Source organism: Echiichthys vipera (genome assembly GCF_963691815.1).
Source record: "Echiichthys vipera genome assembly, chromosome: 1".
Classification (NCBI taxonomy): domain Eukaryota; kingdom Metazoa; phylum Chordata; class Actinopteri; order Perciformes; family Trachinidae; genus Echiichthys; species Echiichthys vipera.
In genome coordinates, this window is record NC_139826.1 from 27,740,672 (window position 1) to 27,761,223 (window position 20,552).

Genomic DNA, 20,552 nt, shown 5'->3' on the forward strand with positions numbered 1-20,552 from the left:
ATTATTTTACTGCACAACAAACAGCCTTATTTCTGTCACATATAACTACATATGAAAATCAACTCTTCATCAAGGACATATGTAAAATAAAGCTTGCTGGTACACTATGTGTAGGCCCTGGACACCTGAATTTCTCAGAGAGGGGCCGCTCTCTCTGCGACAGCGTGAGTGAAGGAACTGTACAGAGATGAACTCACATTACCTGAATAATACACCTGCTGCTGACAACTCATGTACAATTAATTAATTACCTAGAATTAATAGATCTTACTCTGACTGAAGACAAAGGCATTTATGAAGCAACAAATATTGAAGTAATAGTGAAATACTGGGATCTCAGGGTATAAGACACTGAGCATGTACATTTGCAACATCTATCTGGAAACCTTTGTTGGATGTGACAACCCCTCTCTTTCTCTCTCTCTCTTGGTCTACTATCTTTCTATGGATCCTGAAGGACTAATCAAACATTTGGAATCACATTGTCACAGCATCCTGCAGTTTCTACACAAATGAGAATCTTGTGTTGCTAGGCAAGAGCAACATTTCTTTTTGTATTATCCCTAAAGTAGTTATAAGATGGGATAATTTCCTCAAACTCTGCCCTAATCCATTTATAAAGTCTAGCTAATCATGGCTAATTGCACTTTTACACTGCATTTTCAAAGTCTCTTTTAACAAGCCAGATGTAGCCCAAAACACCACAAAAACACACCCAGGGAGTGTTTGTATGAGATATTATGGGATGCAGTCTACTTGCATACCCTCAAGAGAAAAGCTCACCTTATAATGAGATACTATTCCTGATAGATTTTATTCATTATAACAAGACACCTTCTTCATCTAATAAAGTTTTCTGTTTGTTAAAAGAAACATTTTAATGTCATTGATGTTAGAGTTCGAGAAGCAATTTCTGTGCTGACAGCTAATGCATGATTTGTGGCTGGTGAAGTTAAATTAGATAAAATTGTTGACAATACTAAAAGACCCCAATTGAGATCAACTTGTATCTTGTAAGTTAATAGGCTGTGAAATTTAGGCAACACACACATTTCACACAACTCATGTATACACTATCTGTGTGTGTTGATATATTTTATCATGATACTATTTAAGGTCCTCGTTCAAAGACACTGAACTGTCAGATGGAGTTATGTACATTTGTGAGTTAAAATGCAAATAAAACTATCTGGTCGGTGTGTCTATTCCGCCTACACCACCTCCAGGTCCATGCACCTCCACCGACATGTGTCTCCACATTATGTGTTGTGGTGCGCATTACCGAAGATGCATAGAGGCAAAGGACAGTGCGCGCCCCTGGATGCGATCAGCTGAAGTCGCAGCCACTCCACTCCATGTTTTGCCCTGCCCTTGTGCGCTCTACTCGCTGTGCAGCGTGTGTCTCCTGCATTTCTCTTTCCTCACACCGACACGAACACAGAGCTGCTGTGTGTGCGGGAGAAGTTGTTTGCAGTGAGAGCACCAGGTAGCAACTGTCTTCTCCAAACGGATTTGTTCAAGCAGGGAGCAGTCGGACTCGCCAGGATCTTTTTTTTTCTTTTTCGAGGTGGAAGAGACGAAGCTTTTTTTGCAATGAGGTGGACGTACCAGTATCCAAAGTGAGGAGTGATTTTTTTTTTTTCACTGTTTGTTTTAATGAACATCTGACATCCTGCTCACTGGAGAAATCTTTCAATCGGCCCTTTTTCGGATGTTCTTTTTCTCCCCCTTCTTTCTGACGGAGCTCTTATTTCCCTGTGAAACATTATCAAGGATTTCACTGATGTATGCGATGTGGAGACTGCAAGTCGCCTTATGTACTCTGTCGGTGCTGAACCTGTCATCTGCTGGTGAAAGCAAAGCGCGGAGCTGTAGCGAGACTCGACAAGCTTATAACGCTAAAGGATTCAGTCTCGTCAATGTGCCTCATCAGGAAATATCAGGTGGGCGAAAAACATATATTTTTTAAATGCCTTTTGACCCTCCTTCACCACGTGCCATGTCTTTTTTCCCCTCTCAAATTAAACAATTAGATGATCGCCACACGCAACCCCAACTATGTGATCTCCCTCAAACCTTTGAGCATTCAACTCAGCCAACATCCCGTCATCTCCTCTTTATCAGAACATCCAAATACAGTCACAACTATGAGCCTGTTTATGCCACGTTTCATGATAGACTCGTTTTGAATTAAATCTAAATGCAGTCGATATGCTTGTCGGTTTTATTGCACTGTAAGTATTTTTGATAAATCAAAGGCATGCCACTGCAGTAGGGTGGAACAATATCTGTTGTTTGCTGTTTAATGGTCAGTATGATCCTCTCCGTGACCACATTACTTAATAGTGGCTGCATTTCATTCATTATCTTCCATTGAGTAGACACCAAACACTGGGTTATAAATCCAGACTACAGTTTAAAGGATCCACCTGTCACATTGCTCATTGAGTATCCATATATCCCAGTGTAGTTAAAGTATGTGTTTCAGGTGTTTTAGCTTTTACATTTCAGAGGCCTAATTGAAATTGGTAATAGTGTATGAACATATACCAACAGGTAAAACCCACACTCCACCTTTCACCTGTTTTTGTCTTAGGGTCATTATAGAGAAGTGTTCATCTCCTTAAAGAGGTGACTTCACCCACAGGTTATACATTGACAGATAACCCATTTAACACAATAATTCATACTCACATGTGAGACATCTGTATGCAGTTTGTTAGATCCTTCATAAATAGAAAAGCTGAATAATTGGAGACTGATAGATTGACTTTGCGATGCAAGTAAACCCGATTTGAAAGAAGCTACATACCTGTTGCTTGCATTCAACAGAAGATCATGAAGCTTGTTGTGTGTTGTACTTGGCTAAAATGTGAATGGTCTCTACCAGTAGGGGGCTGTATGCACTCAGCACGAAATACTCCATTTGCTGAGGCTTTCTTTTTTTCCCTTCTGCTTTTCGATATTCCTCAAGGCTACAGCTTACTTTTTAATTCATGTGCTTTGGTACAGCAGAGATATGGGGTTTTATTATCTCTTGTGTGGTGGTAATCACATTTATGGTCAAAGCAGGAAAGGAGATTAGTCAGTAAACATAGTCAGCTTCATGAGAGGAAAGAGAGGAAGCAGAGAGGCCTGAAGTTAATCCCTCTTTTGCCTCTTACAGACAAAATAGAGATACTGTATTGGTAATTGGCAATGTCAGGCAGTAATGATCATAGAGCTCCCTTATTTGCCTTTAACAGGGTTTTAGCTGGACGGGAATTTGATAGTTTTCTTACAGATTTAACGTCTGTTTAAGTCTGTGAATAAGGGATCCTTGCATTATGAATACATCTTCTACCAATTTAGAATAGTTGCCCTCATTGACTAGTCAGACCTTTTCCAAAATGTACCAAATAATGAGTTGCTTTAAGGCAAACAAAAATAGAACAATTTATATGTTCAGAAAATACGGAGGTTAGTACATTCAGCAGGATAATCTGCAACAGGAGCTGTGCAGAAGCAGTAAAAAAGAAAAACTTTTTGCCCGCACTCTGCTCTGTTAGTAACATTCAATGAACTCAAGGAGACATTTTCAGGAGACTACTCAAATAAAAAAGATCAGACTGTGGGTAGAATAATTAATGTGCAGTCGATTTTCTTAGACTTAACACTCACATGATAAGCTTGAAAAGTATAATGCAGTTCTGCTGCTCTGTTATTTTTATTTCATTATGTACGTCTGTTATGACAGAGCACACTAAGCTAGAAAGACATGGTGGCTCCTGATGTTGCCCCCTTTTTTTCTTTCTGTCTTCAGCTTTGTAAAGGGATGGTTTCTGATTGAACGCAGCTTTTTACGGTGGATTCTAGGTCGTCAGATTTAGAGTCTGCCGATTTAGTCAGACGTTTTAAACATGGTTCATTTCACATTTTTTGATTATATGCTTTAGATTTGAATTATTTATTCAATCTCTTTTTGAAAATCCTCTTGTTTTCAAGTATTTGATGACAGAGTTTTTGTTGGCACTGGACGGGTTCCATATAGCTTAACAAGAATGCAGATCATGTCAAATAAAATTATATCAGTTATATGGTAATACTTTGACATACTTCATTAGATTATAGCATTTTCACTTTTTATTCTTCCATGTCATTTAACATCTCATATACTTGGAAGTTCAGCAGGTTAAAGTCAAAGACTAAGGTCTGTTGGCCACATTATAGATCAAGGTGGAGCTGTAATAAATCCTATTTATAATTCAGCCTGTACACTGGATGTAATTGGATTTTGTTTTCTCCAAATAACCTTTGCATACAGTAAATACAACAGAAGTCAGATAAAGGCCTCTGGAGATGGGAACGGAGAAAGCACTCAATTATGCATAGTTAGCTATGCTAATACAAACGTGTGGAAAGCTGCATGTGCAGCGTTAGCGCTCATCCCTCCATCATTTGCCATGTCATGCTACTGCTATGCCTCTAGACACTAAACACACAGGTTTAATACTTCTGAAGAGGTGGCTACCTTAGGTTGTAAGCTCCAATTTGCATAAGCTAATTATTTTGACAGCCACTGACAAGCTGAGCTACGTTATTTAAGAGGTGACACACACACGTGTTTACACAGATGTTATTTTTGTATGAAAATGCAATAGGCCTATTGTTAAAACACATTTTAGCTTTAATTAAACATAGATCTAAAAGCTAAATTAAATAAATTCAACTATTGTTCTAAAGGTAAAAAAAACAAAAACAATAATACTTATATGTGGTTGTTTGGTGGAATTCTGAATAGAAGTTTCTTTCTTTGCATTTTGGTCAGACCATATGGGTCAGATCTTTTTGAATAAGCACATTTACACATCTACTATGTCATCCATTATTGAAATATTACAGCAATGTTTGAATGGGTCTCATGGGCTCCAGTCAGAATCATAAAACTTATCGTGAACATGAAGAACCAACCTGGTAAACCAACAGAACTAAAACCCCAAATTTATGCTTTCAAAGATTACACCAGGAGGTGAGTTCATTTCTTCACGACTTCTGCCGTACTTGTTGATTAGTTGTTCTGGGAAGATAGGCTATTTTTCCTATGCTTTCCATTCAGTGTATAACTACCCAATATGTTTTTTTTCCCCCAGTAACAGAGTGGCTGGGCCAATAATAACCCCTCACAATTATGTGATGTTACATCGTAAGAAAGCAGGAACACTCTCTCTCCCGCTGTCTCAGAGATGAGTCAGATTTACGTATGTGGTTTCGCCATAATGAACTGTAATGCACACTCAGCAGTAAAACCCTTCTTTCCCACTTGTTGCTGTGATAAGCAAATTGTCATCATACATAGTTTTATTCTACGCTTTAAATAACTGTTTAACAATGATGCAGACATAATGTAATTGGCTGAGTTGGCTGACTGGTAGAGGTCAACCATACTACCCACTACATTGATTAAAGAGAGCTGCCTTCTCTTTCTGCCTAAGGACTCTTGAGTGCCTCAGCTGGTTGACAGTATGTGAGTGGTGGGAGGTAGAGGCCACAGAGAAAAATCTTACTGGGTATAGACTAGTTTCCACACAGTTAGAGGTCTCTTGGAAGAGTGCCAGTATTATTTGCAAAGAGCAGGTGGGCAGGCTAGTGGTGAAGCTGAAACACTATTGAAAAATGTCTCTAAGTGGCTGGTGGACAGCTTCATTAAACTCAACCAGGTCGAGCTTATGATTCCTCTGCTTTTGTGTCCATGTTGTCAATGTACCATTGCCTGCCTAGTGTTTTACACAGCAGTCAGCCAACAATACAATACAGCTTGCCTGTGAAGATCACTCCTGTGTGCGTGTGTCAGACGTTAGTTATAGTGTCATGCACACAATGCTGCTTGATTGTCAGCCCTTTGTTCATAAACACAACGGTTCCTGAATGCTTCAGTCAGGCCCCTGGCAAGGAGCTCTTGCTTCGAGGGTTTGCTGTTAATATCAACATCTACTTAGAGAGCAGTTGGGATTCTCATGGGTGGACTCGGCTCTTAGCTTCAGCTTTGAAACAATATCACTTGATATGCTGCAGTTCCTATTAATGCAGTGCCCGACTCTTCTATTTTCTTTCTCAAGAATAACAATTACCTTTAGGGTTCATTGGTAGCGACCTCAAAGAATATTATTTTATTTCTCTTTTTACAGAAAAGTTATTAGCTGTTACACATTCCAGTATAATCCTTCCTCTTGTAAATTCCTGAAGGGGCACTCGCTCTGCTTATCACTCAGATCTGTACTTAGCAGGTTGTGAGATGCATGCAGTTCCCCAATTCCCTTAAACACAACCCACATATCAGAATTGTTTTGCTGTTTGTACTTACATGCAGATTAGGACCCTTGTAAACCCCCTGTATACGGCACAGTTAATGTTGTCGGCATTTGAGCTTTCTCGACACAGACATCACTGTAGCTCTTAAAATAAATCATATTACTATCTCTTGTATTTATATGTATTTTTAAAGAAGGTTCAAGCCCATCTTGTTAAAAATTAGAAACATGTTTTCAGCCCTCAAGTTGAATTGGTTGAACTTGCAATTGATTCAAGAAGATTGTACAATTTGTTCATATTTAAAGCTGTAAGTACTGTTCACTATTACCATGTTCCCTTAAGATTCCATTTCAAGAATAAGCATTTCAGGATTTAAGCTATTCAGCAATATACTGTATAGACACATATCATCTGTCTAATTTTTTCTGTCAGTAAGTTTTAATGACAAAATATAGCACAGAAAATGTCTGCATATAAAAGAATGTCTGTTTGTCTGTTGTACTGATCTCATTTGAATTCAATTTACATGCAGGGCAGGTATGCAAAAATAAATTTGAGGGTAATTCTAGATGTTTGCACAGCCAGATGCCTAATCACTAAATAATGGAATGACATGAGACCTTTAGTGAAAGTGTGGGAATACCACTCTAAAAGCCCTTGCCTTGCAAATATCCATATAAAAATTCTGTAGGGCATTTTTTTCCAAAGCCCATTAAGAAGCTCTTGGCTCTGCCAAATTGGAAATAAGTCTCTTGCCAGCCTGTATACATCTTCAGAGAGAACAGTTAATGAGATGTGAGGGAGATGTGTGTGTGTGTGTGTGTGTGTGTTTGTGTGTGTGTGTGTGTGTGTGTGTGTGTGTGTGTGTGTGTGTGTGTGTGTGTGTGTGTGTGTGTGTGTGTGTGTGTGTGTGTGTGTGTGTGTGTGTGTGTGTGTGTGTTTGTGTATATATATATATGTGTGTCTGGAAGTTTAGCCTCACTTTTCCGATATTGTTTTTCGCTTTGCACCTCTATTGTGTTAAAGTGTTTTCTTTTTCATTGGGCGAGACGGTATGCATGGGACATTCCATGGGTTTCACTGTGAATCATCCAGCTGTGGTCTTCCACCTTTTGTCGGATTTGGCAAATGATAATATCTGACAGTTGTCTTGACCTGAAAAAATGTGTCATCTCTCTGCAGGCATTCATGCCTGAAATGCATATGGTCTGCAAGCTCCCTTGCAGCCGTCTTCAGCACCATGTATAGGGCATTCAGAGAAGTGTGAAAAGCCTATGGCTAGCATAGGATACTGCTGTAGCACTTTTTCCAGTTTTCAATCAACTGCTGGCCAAAATCAGTAATGGATGGTGGGATTAGGGATCGCTAACCTCTCAAGCCTTGGGAGGAACTGCAAAATAACAGCAAAAAGTCTGTGGATGGACGTTATGGTAAATTGAGGGATTAGATGTGAGAGCATAGAGAAGGTGCAGGACTCAAACTCGGTAAGAGAAAGCATATAGGCACGAAGAGCATCTTTGACTAACCATGTGTTGAAATCATGACTTGAACGGTAACTCTGGGAGGGATACAAAGAGGGAGTCAGGTTGAATGTAATCCATCTGAACTTGAGGGATTAGGGATCTGACTCGATGTTTGTGTTGCAAATAAGTATCCCTACAGTACATGCTGCCTTTTATACTCACAAAAAGAGAAGAAGCATTCAAATGTGGTTCTCGTTAATACATTAGTGAGATAAAAAAAACTCCGGCAGGAGGTGACAAGGAAGAGTCACATGTTCCTCCACTGGGAAAGCGTCTCCCCTTGGATTTCTCTGTCAGTGCGTGAGGGTGTTGCAGGAATGTTGTTATGGATGGTGATAACATGGGAGAATAGTGGGTGGGTATTAATGGTTACAGGGTGGCCTACCTAATAAAATCTATGTAGAGGAGACCCTTAGGATTGATCTGAAGCCAAATAAAAAATACTGTTTATGACACAGGCTAAACTGATCTTAGTTGAGGGTAGTTGTGGTTTTCCTACCATTAATTGTCATGTATGTTGGAGAACCAAGACTGTGTTTATTGCTTTGGTCTTTCTTTAGCCCGCAGAGACTTTTTGCCTCTGGAGGGTAGCCTCTGAATAGAAGTCCCAAGCTTGACACCAATGATATGGCTCAGAGAGATGAGCGCCACACAGTGCTTTTGCGAAATCCCACATGGGTATGTCATAAAGAGGTGTCAAGGATGCAAATACATTTCACACTAGGGACTTTTTGTTTTTGTTTTTCCCACACAGACAAGTTAACATGGCTGAGGTGATTTGCTAAATAAGCCGCCCCTCCGAGATTTGGAAGTAAACAAGCATTAAACACAGATAAACATGGTATGCTAAAATTGTCATGGAAACATCAGGCGCTGTCAACAGATGCAGACAACAGTGGTGGAATTGACGTTGAACTTGACAATGACACTGTTGTTCTGTTGAAGAAACAGACAGTTTCTACCCATGGAAGGCCTCTGCGGTGGTTTCACTCTTGTGGACTCATTTTTGATGTATCAAAATCAATAGAGCAGATGCTCCAACATGCAGACACTTTTTAGTACAAACAAAGCCACAGCAGTACATCAATGGCTAGCTTTAAGGCCTAAATACAGTTTTGCTTTGGGCACTGAGTTGTTGAAGCAAAAATAATAATATTTTGATACTATAACACTTTTAATTCTATTTTACCAATTGGAGTAAAAAAGGGTTGAAAAACAAGGTCAGCACTTTCTGAATTCCTCAGCATGTCTGTGGCTCATTCATTCCTACAGATGCAAATCATTGAAACACATCAAAAATGTATACATTCAAGTAATTTCTCTAAAACAGCTGGGCACTGCAGCAAACTTAACTTAAACAGAAGTAAATATTGCATTTGATGGGGACTATTTACAGATATGTTGCCCCAATGTGTATTTACATAATCAGGACTGCATCAAAGGATTGAACTCAATTAAACTACAGTACCCATGTTAATAGAAATGTCATCCAGGGCAAAGGACTGGCTCATTTTAAAGGTTTTTGAACAACAATGGGACTCTAAGGCACTGACGAATAAGTCAAATCAGGCATTGGCTACACAGACAATACTTGTTAGTGGCATAAACTCATTGTTAATTGGGGTCTTTGGGGTTTGTTGTTAAGTGTTGTAAATTAATTATACTCTCAATTGATTATGGTCCCAATCTAAAGTTCCATTGCAAGAACAGTTCTTATCCTTTTCCCCAGAGAAAATCAATTAATTTTGTCCTCTAGACCATAGAAAATCTTTGACACTGCCTTGTACTCCACAACCCGAAATTTAAGGCAATGTTACATTGGGCAGCACCCCATCTAGAAAGTGAAATCAACTTATGGCTGAGCAGATGGTTAGTTATGTTTCACTTTCTTGACTTACAGATTTGGTTGAAATCTTGTTACTAAAAATGGTCTCTGGTGGTCACCCAGGATTCATAGAACCATAATTACACACTGTATATAGTGATGCTCTAGATTTGAATGCATATGTGAAGCTGCTGTTTATGATTTATTGTGTTTAAATGGGAAATATGAATAGGATAGTTGGGTAGGTGGTGTATGGCCTAACCAGACTATTTTAGAGAGGCGGTTCAGTGCAGGAGATTCAGTGATAAAGAAAATAAGGGCTTTGTGCTCAGAGTAAGCTGCCTGTATAAAGTTGTGTGCTACATCTGCTTTTCTCATTTCTACTAAATTAGATATAAGTCATATGCGCTTGATCACCATAACATTTGCAAATAAAGTAATCGGAAAAACATTTCACCCTAATATGTTGCAACACAGTACAATGGTTAGCGAAATTATGAAATCAGTAAACTGGCATTCAAGTTCAATAATTTCATCACAGCAGCGGGCGTAACAAAGAGAGTTCCTACTGCATGACTGCATCTCTCATGTGAATAGATGATAATGGTTCCCCAAGTAACAAGACAATAGAATACCAAAACCTTGCAACACACTTAAAAGTACACGTATTTGTGTTGTGTTTTCAAAGCAGTGGTGGTTAGACAGAAAAAGACATGCAAAGAAAGCATGTTGTTCTAGTTATAAATTAGGAAATTTATACTGATTACATGAGTTCATGACCCAGTTTAGTGTGATCTCGTTTGCAGCTTTGAGGTTGAGAGACTAATTTGAGATCATTATTATTTTTATGTTAATAGAAAAATGTAGAGGGCTGGTCTTAACCTTGGGTCATATTTCTGGGCCTTAATTATAACATTAAATAATAGTCTTTGCAGTAAAATGCCTTGGGGGATATATGGACATTCCCGCATGTGTCAGGGGTCTGCCCTATGTTCCTTCACCCTGTGTTGCCTCATTACCTTTTGACTCTGGCTAAGGTGCTGTGTTCCTTCTACCCAGTGGTCTATGAGAGCCAAACTATATTGATGTTAACGGATTTTTTGGATGATTGATGTTGCAAAAGTGCTAGAATGTATATTGAAACACAACATGACAGACAAGAAGGCTAACAAGGTTTTGCAATTGAGAAAAAAAAATAGTAATAAATGCTTCTTTAGAAAATGCTGTTTGCTTGAACAATTTGTGAGCTATTTTTATACAGTGCCTTTTAAGAGCTTTGTATAACTGAAGGAATGCTGATGGCCCAGCATATTGTATTTTTGATCAAATTGGCTTGTAATGAAGCATATTGGCTGTAGGACTTGCAAAGTGCCTCAGAACGACATCAGAATTCATCTGGAACTAAAGAAGAACAGCGGGGGTGTGCCAACAGTTCATTTAAATCACCTATCCTTGTAGCAGAGGAGAGCATAAAGCAGTCTTGCAGGAAAAGATATCGTGGCTCACTAGGCCCACACCACTGACTTGAACGGGCTGCATAGTGCATCTCCAGGGAGCCTTGCCCTCATGACAAATGTGACAAGCGCATGTAACCTTGATGTCAGGACAGGACTTTTTTGAAGTCGTCCTGAGAATGTTGATGAGGCTTGAGAAAGAATATCTCCAGCCTTCATAGTTCCAGTTTTATAAATGCAGGCCCTGTTAGAAAAGAAGAATTTTGGATTATTAAAATGGACGGGTAATGAGCCTGTGTCCAGTGTCTCGAATTTCTGTGTTGTGTGTCAAATGAAACATATGCTGTAGTGATGCTTTTTGGCAAATCCTTGTTCTTTGGCTCCTGGAGGGTTCTAGAATCTGAAAAGAAGCCAGCCTCGTCTCCCCGCTGTTTCCTGTCCCCTGTGTAAGCTGCCGGTAAATGAGTGGGCTGGTCATCTCGCACCCTGGGGCTCTACCTGGGGCTCTTCAGACCACCAGCTGTTGTGTTTAGGACTAAGTCATGCACCAGTTAGCATGATGAATCCAGAGCACGAGTGCAAGGCTTGACCTCACCATATGTTTCCTCTTTCTTCCTAGCCTCAAACATTAAGCATGTGTGATGAAGTGTGACAATAGTTTTTACCAAACATCCAGACAAGATTGAGCTATACTTTTGAACTATTCATTTTAGGAATGTCAGTGATTAATCACCATCAATAACCTGTGCACAGTTTAGCATGAGGGAAATTGTGGATCCCGGGTCATTGGTTCCCTCCTTGCCGAGTGTTTACTGCACTTTTCCTGCTGTAAGGGGTGTCAGAAAATATGAATACACTTAAGCACCACAATATTATGTTATGTGATACGGTATCGATTCTCAAAAACACTGCATTGATTTTTAATTAATTGTTTACTTGCAAAGATTTGCGGCGAACCGCAATTCATTTTTTGCTGTTTAAAGCCCATCTGCTACATAGCAGTGTTGTAATGTCTTCAGCCATTTGACTCTTTCACTCCCAACATAACAATATGTGCACAAAGTTGTGTGTTCTTTAAGGCGTTGCTTACTTCGATGACATGTTGAAGTTCTCAGTTCTTCTTATCAGTTCAGTTCTGTGGCCACTTCCTCTTTTACCATTCCTCTCTGCATGATTATCTACAATGATTTGCCACATTTTATAAAAAGGAATAACAATATCCAGAATCACCATCTCAATCAATCATCAATGGAATCGTATTGTAATGAAATCATATCATGATACACAGTTTGTTTGCTAAAATTTCTCTTGAAACGGTTTATTTTATACTTGAGTTATTTATTGAATTACTAGAAAACATGCCATATTGTGATATACTGTATCGTGATCAACAGTATTAAATTAACTATAGTCCTTTTCAAAGATGTAAACATAAACATTCTAAATCTGTCCTAGTTGATTTCCTGTTGCAGTGTATGTGAATGGCATCAACTGGCAGGAAGTTCACAAGAACCAAGGCTGTTGCCTAGCAATGGAATTCCATTTAAACGTCTATGTATATCGCCCTACCTTTGACCATGCGGTCATACAAGTGTGTTGACGGGAGATGAAATTCCTCTATTCATTTGATAATTCAGTCCTTTCACTGATACAATAATGGGTGAGGCACTAAGAACTGTGTGTGTTTACTCTCATCTAATGAATGCCCTCTAGCATTAGAATGATGAATCGTATTTAATTGGTTTGACTTTTCCTGGAATAACGACAGATACTTAGACATTCAATATTTCAGGAAGAAGTGGCATGATTCTCAATACAACGAAATAGTCATAAAAACAATTCCCGAATAAGATATATGCTTCAGGCAAGTTAGTCCAGTATTCACTAAATTTACATTTCATTCCCTGAATTTGACAGTTTGATATGACTGTGATGCAAATGATGATGAACATTTTAAAAATGAGGGTAAAAATAGGCTCTAATCAGCCAGGGGTTTCTGTAATTGAGAAACACCGTATGAAACTGTGTGTTATATCTCCTCCCATGGGTGTGATTTGGAAATTCATATGCTTTTTTGTTCTTATTTACACATACAGAGTTTACCCCGAACTCTGGTGCAAATGCTGTTTGGAAAATTGGTCACAGCAATTACCCATGACATTGGTATGACGCTATACAGTATACTGTAGGTCTGCTTTGATAGACTGCATGCATGACTGGAGCTTGTGGCCATAAGCTCAACTTAAGTGCTCAACTTGTACGACGGCTTACTTTTGACATTTAGTATCCAGCATGGACGCACGCATATGGGTTCCATATACTAGCTGTATAGTTAAGGAACTGCAGTAATGCTCACTAAAGCATTAATGCATAAGGAATGTCATTAAAATTAGTCAGAATTAAGGTGTCAGATGGAAGGTTTATAAAAAGCTCAATGTGAGTGCTCCATCGTGTAAATCACAGGGAGAGAGTGCAGCAGGTCTTGTGCTGAACTGATTTAAAAGTATTTAAGAGTATTTGAAGTTGCCTGACAACATTTAATTCAGAACTTGACAATTACTGCTTGGGATGGGATCTAGACCTGTCCTAAAATATGGCTCAAAGGGACTTCTTTGTTAAATTATGTGTATTAGGGAGAAGGCATTCTATATTCACAGTGGTTTCTGAAAAGCCAGTGTTTGTTCACAATCAGTAGGGCTTGGTATTGTTTTAAAAATTAGGATGCCAGTACCAGTAGTACCCTTAAAGTGATACCAATACCAAGTACAGAGGATTTAATTTAATATCTTTTTATATACTTCATTTGATAATATATTCATTTTTATCAAGATCTGAGCACAAAAAGGTTTGAATGCAAGTACTGTTTGACCTGAGAAGTTTTGATAATACTAATACTGGGTTATTTCGGCCGATACCTTAAAGAATCAAGTGCTTACACCCTTCCTTAATGATCAGAAAATGTTATTTTGCTTAGCAACATTGCTAGTGTCAACTTTGGTTTGACTCTAAACTTGATGGGGGATTTTGACATTTGGCAATCATTAAATATTGGGGTTTGTGTAATTTTGCGTTTCTGACTTGTAAACAGCATTTCTGTCAACATCCAAGTTGTAATTCTAATTTATTTCTTTAAATCTATTTTTTGTTTATTTTTATTTATGGCTGATTTGATAGAGACAAATACAATATACATAGACAGACCGAAAACCGTTCATAATCAGTGTTTATAGCAGTTGTTAGTTTGCAACACCGCAGAGGGCTTTTGTGAAACAGTAAAATTTCATCAAAAAACACACATTAAATACATGACATCTGAAACTAGACATAAGTACAGGTTTACTGATTAATTAACCAGGACTTGCCTTTAACTATATGACTCACACATGTCGGTAATTCTGCTGTATTCACTGCAATGTTGATGCCCATGCCACTAGCCTACAGTTATTTATTTTTTCTACTCAGTGTGCACGTCAATAGGGAGGTATTGCTGTGATTTAGAAGCATAAGCTTTTCTTTTTCACATTCTGAATCGTGGTCTGGATTTCAGGGCCATTTGCCACCACTTTGAGATATTGCCTTTTCGTATTTCCAACTCAATAATAGCCTCTCATTTATCCCAACTAGTTTTGAAGCACAGAACCTGGCTAGTGCAATTCTGTCATTGTGCAAAATGGGATGCCTCCAACATTTATAATTTTGGGAAGTTTCAGCAAAAAGATGTTTGAAAGAAAATGGAGAAAAAAAATGGAAAAAAATATTTTTGCCCAAACAAAGCACCTGTTTGGTGTATAACACTATCTGTTACAATATTTAGGCGCAGAGTAAAGAAACCTCTTTGATTCGAGACAATCAATTTTCTTATTATCTACCTGCTATATTGTACCTTTGCGCTAATGGAAGCCAAAGTTTATAATTGTAAAAAGTCTGCAGATTGTCATACATGCAAAGTGTGTTAATTTACACCCATACTGCTGTCATGTTTCAAGCACATGGGCCACTCATCAGACTAAAATGAGGGTAGTGTTGACATCAGATTGGCAAGTGCGCCATAAATTATGAGCTTGATTTGATTCGGGGCATTAAGCTTTACCTCGCTGCTTCGTGCGTCACCCTCCGAAACGTATATTTATCCATTCATTTCTGTCATGCAATGTTCGAACTCTGGACATTATTTCAAAGTGAGAAATCTTTTAGAAGCCTCCAAGTGTGGTAACATATGGTCGGGGCGATTGTGGGAATTATCTGTGTCATCTTGTTTGGACATATTCAATTTGGGTCCCAAGCCCCAGTGGAAATAGTTGAAAGCGGGTGATTTGGGTGATGGAGAAGAGATCCAGATGGCAGAGCAGCGGTGAGATCAATCGAGCTTGATGCATTTTTTCCCACTTCAACATTCAGACAGATGTGATTTAACACAGTAATTGAGTTTACTTCCAATTCAAAGATTTCTGTTGACAAGTAATAACACCTAAGAAAGCATGTGCAAAGCTGCTTATAAAAACTCTTAAGTACTCATTTGTTCATGTGTTATATTATCATACAGTTGATTATCATTAATCATGTTCCTGGGTGTAATAGCCTTAAGAAGGCTGTTTAGGATTTTTGGTCGAATATTACACACAAGTTTTGATTGTTGTTTATTTCAGAATATAACAAATGTTCCTGAATTGTCCTGCTCATATCAGGATTTAAATAATACAAGGGCCACAGTCACTGATTATTTGTATTATTTCTTCTTGTAGTCATTTGTCATAAAATGGAAGATAGTAGCGAAAAATATCCAATATAATGTCCCAGAGGCCAAGGTGATATAAAACCTGGGAGCCTGGTTTTCAAGTTTATTCATACCATCCTGGTGACATGTTTTTTTTAACTATTCAAAGCAATGCTCCTGCTTGCTTTTGTACTAAAACTTTATATTTTGCCCCTCTGCATGTTTTGCAAAATAAACAATACGTCGCATAAGGTCATCATTTACTACCTCTATCTTAAAGTTAACTTTAATTACCTTCAGTCGTCCGCAAATGAGCCCTTTTATAGATATGCAGTCATTTTTGTGAGGTTATAAATCACTTTCTAATGGCCAGTATTTTTCATTTCTGAACTACTTCAGTCGAATGGATTACGAGAGGTGATATGATGTAGTTCATCATAGAAAAGTAAAAAGTACCCAGAGAATCATCTGATAGTCGGTAGCCTACTTAAGCTCTGCATTTTAAATGAGACTTAGATGTATTTCGAGACAAAGAAAATATCCTGATACTCCTAGAATGCCTTCATTATGAAGATAATTTTAAAATTTAACCTTTAAACAGAACATATCAGCTGACAAGAGAACCTTCTCTTTTTACCTCATTTAGCTCAAAGGTATTTTACCCTCGTCATATAACATTACAGAGTATTCATAGAGTCTTCCATCATTCAACAACCTTTAATTCTTTTTGTTTGATTTTGCTCCTTTTTGCCCTCTAATCTAGGCATGTCAGCTGAATAAAGGGCCCTTTAAATGTACTACAGCCCAAACAAAGAAAGGACAGTCATGGTCCAAATGTGTTGGTGACCCAAGCTGTACCCGAGTCAATAGATCTCAAAGATAAAGGTGTCAACCTTTCACAGGGAGCTGAGGCTCAGCCAGCCTTTCAGCTTTTAATGTCCAGTGAGCTGAACTTAATGAAGTATTTAGTCCAAAGACAGTAAAGAGAGAAAGTAAAAAGACCAATACTGAGACTGTCATTTAGAGTAATTATTAACTTTGCCCCTCCTCGCCTGGTCAGATAGTTCTAGTTCTATTTAATCTGGACTTTATTGCTGTAGATTTTGTCACTGTTAACTGACTGACCTTTTTGCCACTTTTCCATGACCTTTTTTTCTCATAGAGTGCTGTTCTTCAAAACATAACGCAATTTATAAAACCAATAGATAAAAAATGATGTAGCATCTACATCGAGGTCTGTGCTCTCTGAACTTGATCCAATCGTACTTGCCTACGGCAGGTGGCATCTTGTCAGACTTTGACTCTGCCTCATTTCCTCCAACCAAAAAAGGGCATTGGTATGACTTTTGGGGGAGGGAGATATGTCCATTTGGTTGACGTATACCTCCGAGGGCGACGTGGGGCCAGCGGTAGCTGTCACTCAAAAGGCTGCACCCCTAATTATTCATAAACTTTAATCTCCAATAAAATAAAAAGTAAGATGAAAATAAGACATTATTATATTACTTTAGTCAGTTATTATAAGAAGTGATGAAAGACATTACATTCAACAAAAACAACTAAATTGTAGGAAATTACTGCATATACAAACTGCTGTAAAATTGCAATTAGGGAAGTCTGACAGTTGTTGCAGAATTATCACATTCATTCAGTCAATGATACCTCTGCACCTATCCGTTGCAATTTCTCTATGATTGTATACCCATACTTTGTTAGACCAGTTGCACTGAAATAAGTAAAACATTTTGAAACTGAAAACACAAAGTCCAGCAGCTACAAAGTAAGGCACTTTATTGTCTTTCTGTGTTTGACTGTTGACTGGTGAATCTGTTGTGTGTGTAACAGTAAACCTCTAGATATGTTAATCCATACAGCAAAACAAATTAATTAATGCTAAAAAGAGGGAAACTGAGTAAAAATAACTGAAATTATGGATTTCATAGAAGACCTGGCTCAAGTCAATTGATATGAATTGAATAAAATGTCAAGAATATGGACCCACTTCTGCAAGCCTCTGCCCTAATTTGAAGGCAATGTCACTCTGTGGCAGCCGGACTATAATATTCCAGAGGCAGGTCTGAACGACACTGGAGCTGGAATCTGGTGGTAGATCAATGACAATAAATGGGATTTATTCAAGATGGTGCTTCCCTGTTATTGATCTTGGCTGTGTCAAAATGTGGGTTACTTGCGAAAACCCTACAGTATATGCGACACTTAGCTCTTTGAGGCTCTTTATAGTAAACTGTTTTCGGGGCAACTCCCCAGCTCAGAGTACAATAGATGTGCCACACTTTGCAGAAATTAATTTAATTTACTGCATCACTACACCTTTTTATGAATTTTCAGCATGGGTGAATAATACATTTTTCTCCCTTGACTTCATGATAGGTTGACTTGTTTAGCACGATGCTCAGGCTAGAATATCCTCACTTTATAAATGCTGGCAAGAGTGGGCAGGGGATGTACCAGATGGCATGGTCCATATGCAGTTTGCCCTTTGGCCAGGTAGACTAATGAATCCTTTTGGGAGTTAATCACACTGTCTGGCATCAGATCTTCCATGGGCATTGAACCCACTCTTTTCCCACAACCACCTGAAATATTCTGAAGCTTTCCATGCAACATATGTTTGTAGGTATGGGGGATGAAATAAATGAAATAAACTTCTTTTTAGCATTTTAAATCTTCCAAGTAGAAGATTATGGCATAGTCATATCACTCTTAATATATTTTGATGACAGACCCTTTTGAATCAGTGATTGACTACAGTTTTCGAATGGAACTTTAACTTTGGTATATTTTGTGGGAGGAGGGCATTTCCAAAGATATTTGACAGTCTAACATGCACTTATGACATATCATACTGGCCCTTTTACGCTGACAGCGAAAGCAGAGATTTTGCAGTCACAAAAGGTCTGTCTGACCGCTGCAATCTGGATGTAAAAGTGCAATGTGGAGTAGCTCATTTATCCCAGACAGGAATTACTTACTAGCTTATGATTTGAATCATTAAACTACATGATGTCTTGCACCGTTGCATAATTACAACAGAAATACATAATTTAATCAAAATTGATAACAGTTCTATAAGTGGAATTTTGGTCAGGAAACATAGTGCCAACATAGATATGTACGGGCCCTTGTACCAGTCCTTTGTAGGCATGCCGCTCAGATCTCAGTGAAAATTAGTATTTAATGGAGATTTATGAAAGTAAAATTGATTTCATGGTGCATAAGCTTGTGGCTATTTCCAAAGTCTCAGTTTGTTGTTGGAGCAGCTCATAACAGAACAGCACAGAAAAACATCTAGCCCATGGGCTCCAATGCTATTTCATTCATTCCCTGTGGCATGCATATTGATATTTGGTTAATGAAACAACAATGAAACTTTAGTTCTCAAATGAATGTGTGAAATGACCCAATATGACAGTTCTTAACTTCCAGAGGAAAGCTTCAGCTGAGCTGACAAAGATTATTGCATCAGTATGAGTAAAATGGGTTTTCACCCTTTATTTTTTATTTTAATTATTGCATTGCATCTTCACTAAAGTCGATCTAGCACGTTGAAGTGGAAGCCTTAGGACCTCCTCAAATTCAGCTTTGAAGCCTTATCCTTAGCTTTCCCTTTGAAGCCTTATCATGAGTCAGCGCAGTGACTGAGACCAATCGGAGTTCAACTCACTCGCTCTCTGACTATTGAGGTCCCACACCTTGTAGCACAACAACCCAATACATAGACCCACCGCTGGCAGCCATTTATCAGATGGCGAAGCAGAACGATTGTTGAGCAAACACAAGTAAGGGTTGGATATCCATGTGTACAACTGTACTGTGTCAACTTTACTTTAAGATTTAAAAGTGTATTTGCTTTGAATTGAGCCTTTTTGGGTGCTTGAAAAAAACATGTTTTTTTCAATGTCTGTCTTCTTGTTATTTGTTGCCTCTGCTTTCTTTCTCTCTATAATAGAAGTAGAAAAATGTTTCAGCAACATGGTCCAAGTTTGGTAAACATGCCAGCATGCCATTCAGTCAACCTTCTGCTACTTTGCAATATTTAATAATGCATGAGTTATTCCTCCAGCAGAACATTTTTATTCAGTAAAGCAAAACATTTTATTTGACTTTATGGCCCCACTATCCTTCCTAGGATGATCTTGTGTTACCATATGAAAAGCAAATAATCATACTCTTCCTATATATATCGTTCAGTGATAGTTAAAACTTATTATAAGAAACATGAATGTTGAGTTAATTTACCAAGTGCACTAACCCAGCAGACCATCATATTTTTTATTGATATTAGCCGAAGGTTTTGAAAAGGTGTTATATTTAAAAATGTGGTTGCAAAAATCAAATATATGCAAACTTAAATCACAACACACACAAAGATATTTTAAGAAGCCATCTATTCATTATTTTATTGATAGTTTTTACCTACTAAGGTTTTTTTTTATAGGAATGTATTGTGATTACACACAGGTACTTACAGTAAAGAAAAACGTATCTGATGCAAATACAGAAAAACACGGAGTGCCTGGAGTGACTGGACCATATTTCCTGCCATGGTGCATGGAGACCCCTGGCTCCATTAATGAAGCGCTTCTGTTTAGGTTGTAGATGGTTATGGTTTCTTCCAATCCTGGCAAAGGAGGAACCAGCTTGTTGAGGGTTTTGGTGTGATTGCATGGTAACAGTTAAAATAAGCAAAATTTAATCAACTCAGCATATTCTTACCAAAGCGTATG

The 20,552-nt window shown here is 38.2% G+C and overlaps 1 protein-coding gene across 1 annotated transcript in view; it reads left to right on the forward strand.

The window, feature by feature from the left end:
- Positions 1-1,783: 1,783 nt before the first annotated feature.
- The window catches only part of LOC310947143 (glypican-6-like), a gene marked incomplete at its 5' end in the record, with an annotated part of 155,210 nt that continues 136,441 nt past the window's right edge, over positions 1,784-20,552 (forward strand). The window contains one exon of the mRNA XM_083913841.1: positions 1,784-1,943. Within this exon, the coding sequence (XP_083769967.1) occupies positions 1,784-1,943 (160 nt within the window). The remainder of the gene's footprint in view (positions 1,944-20,552) is intronic.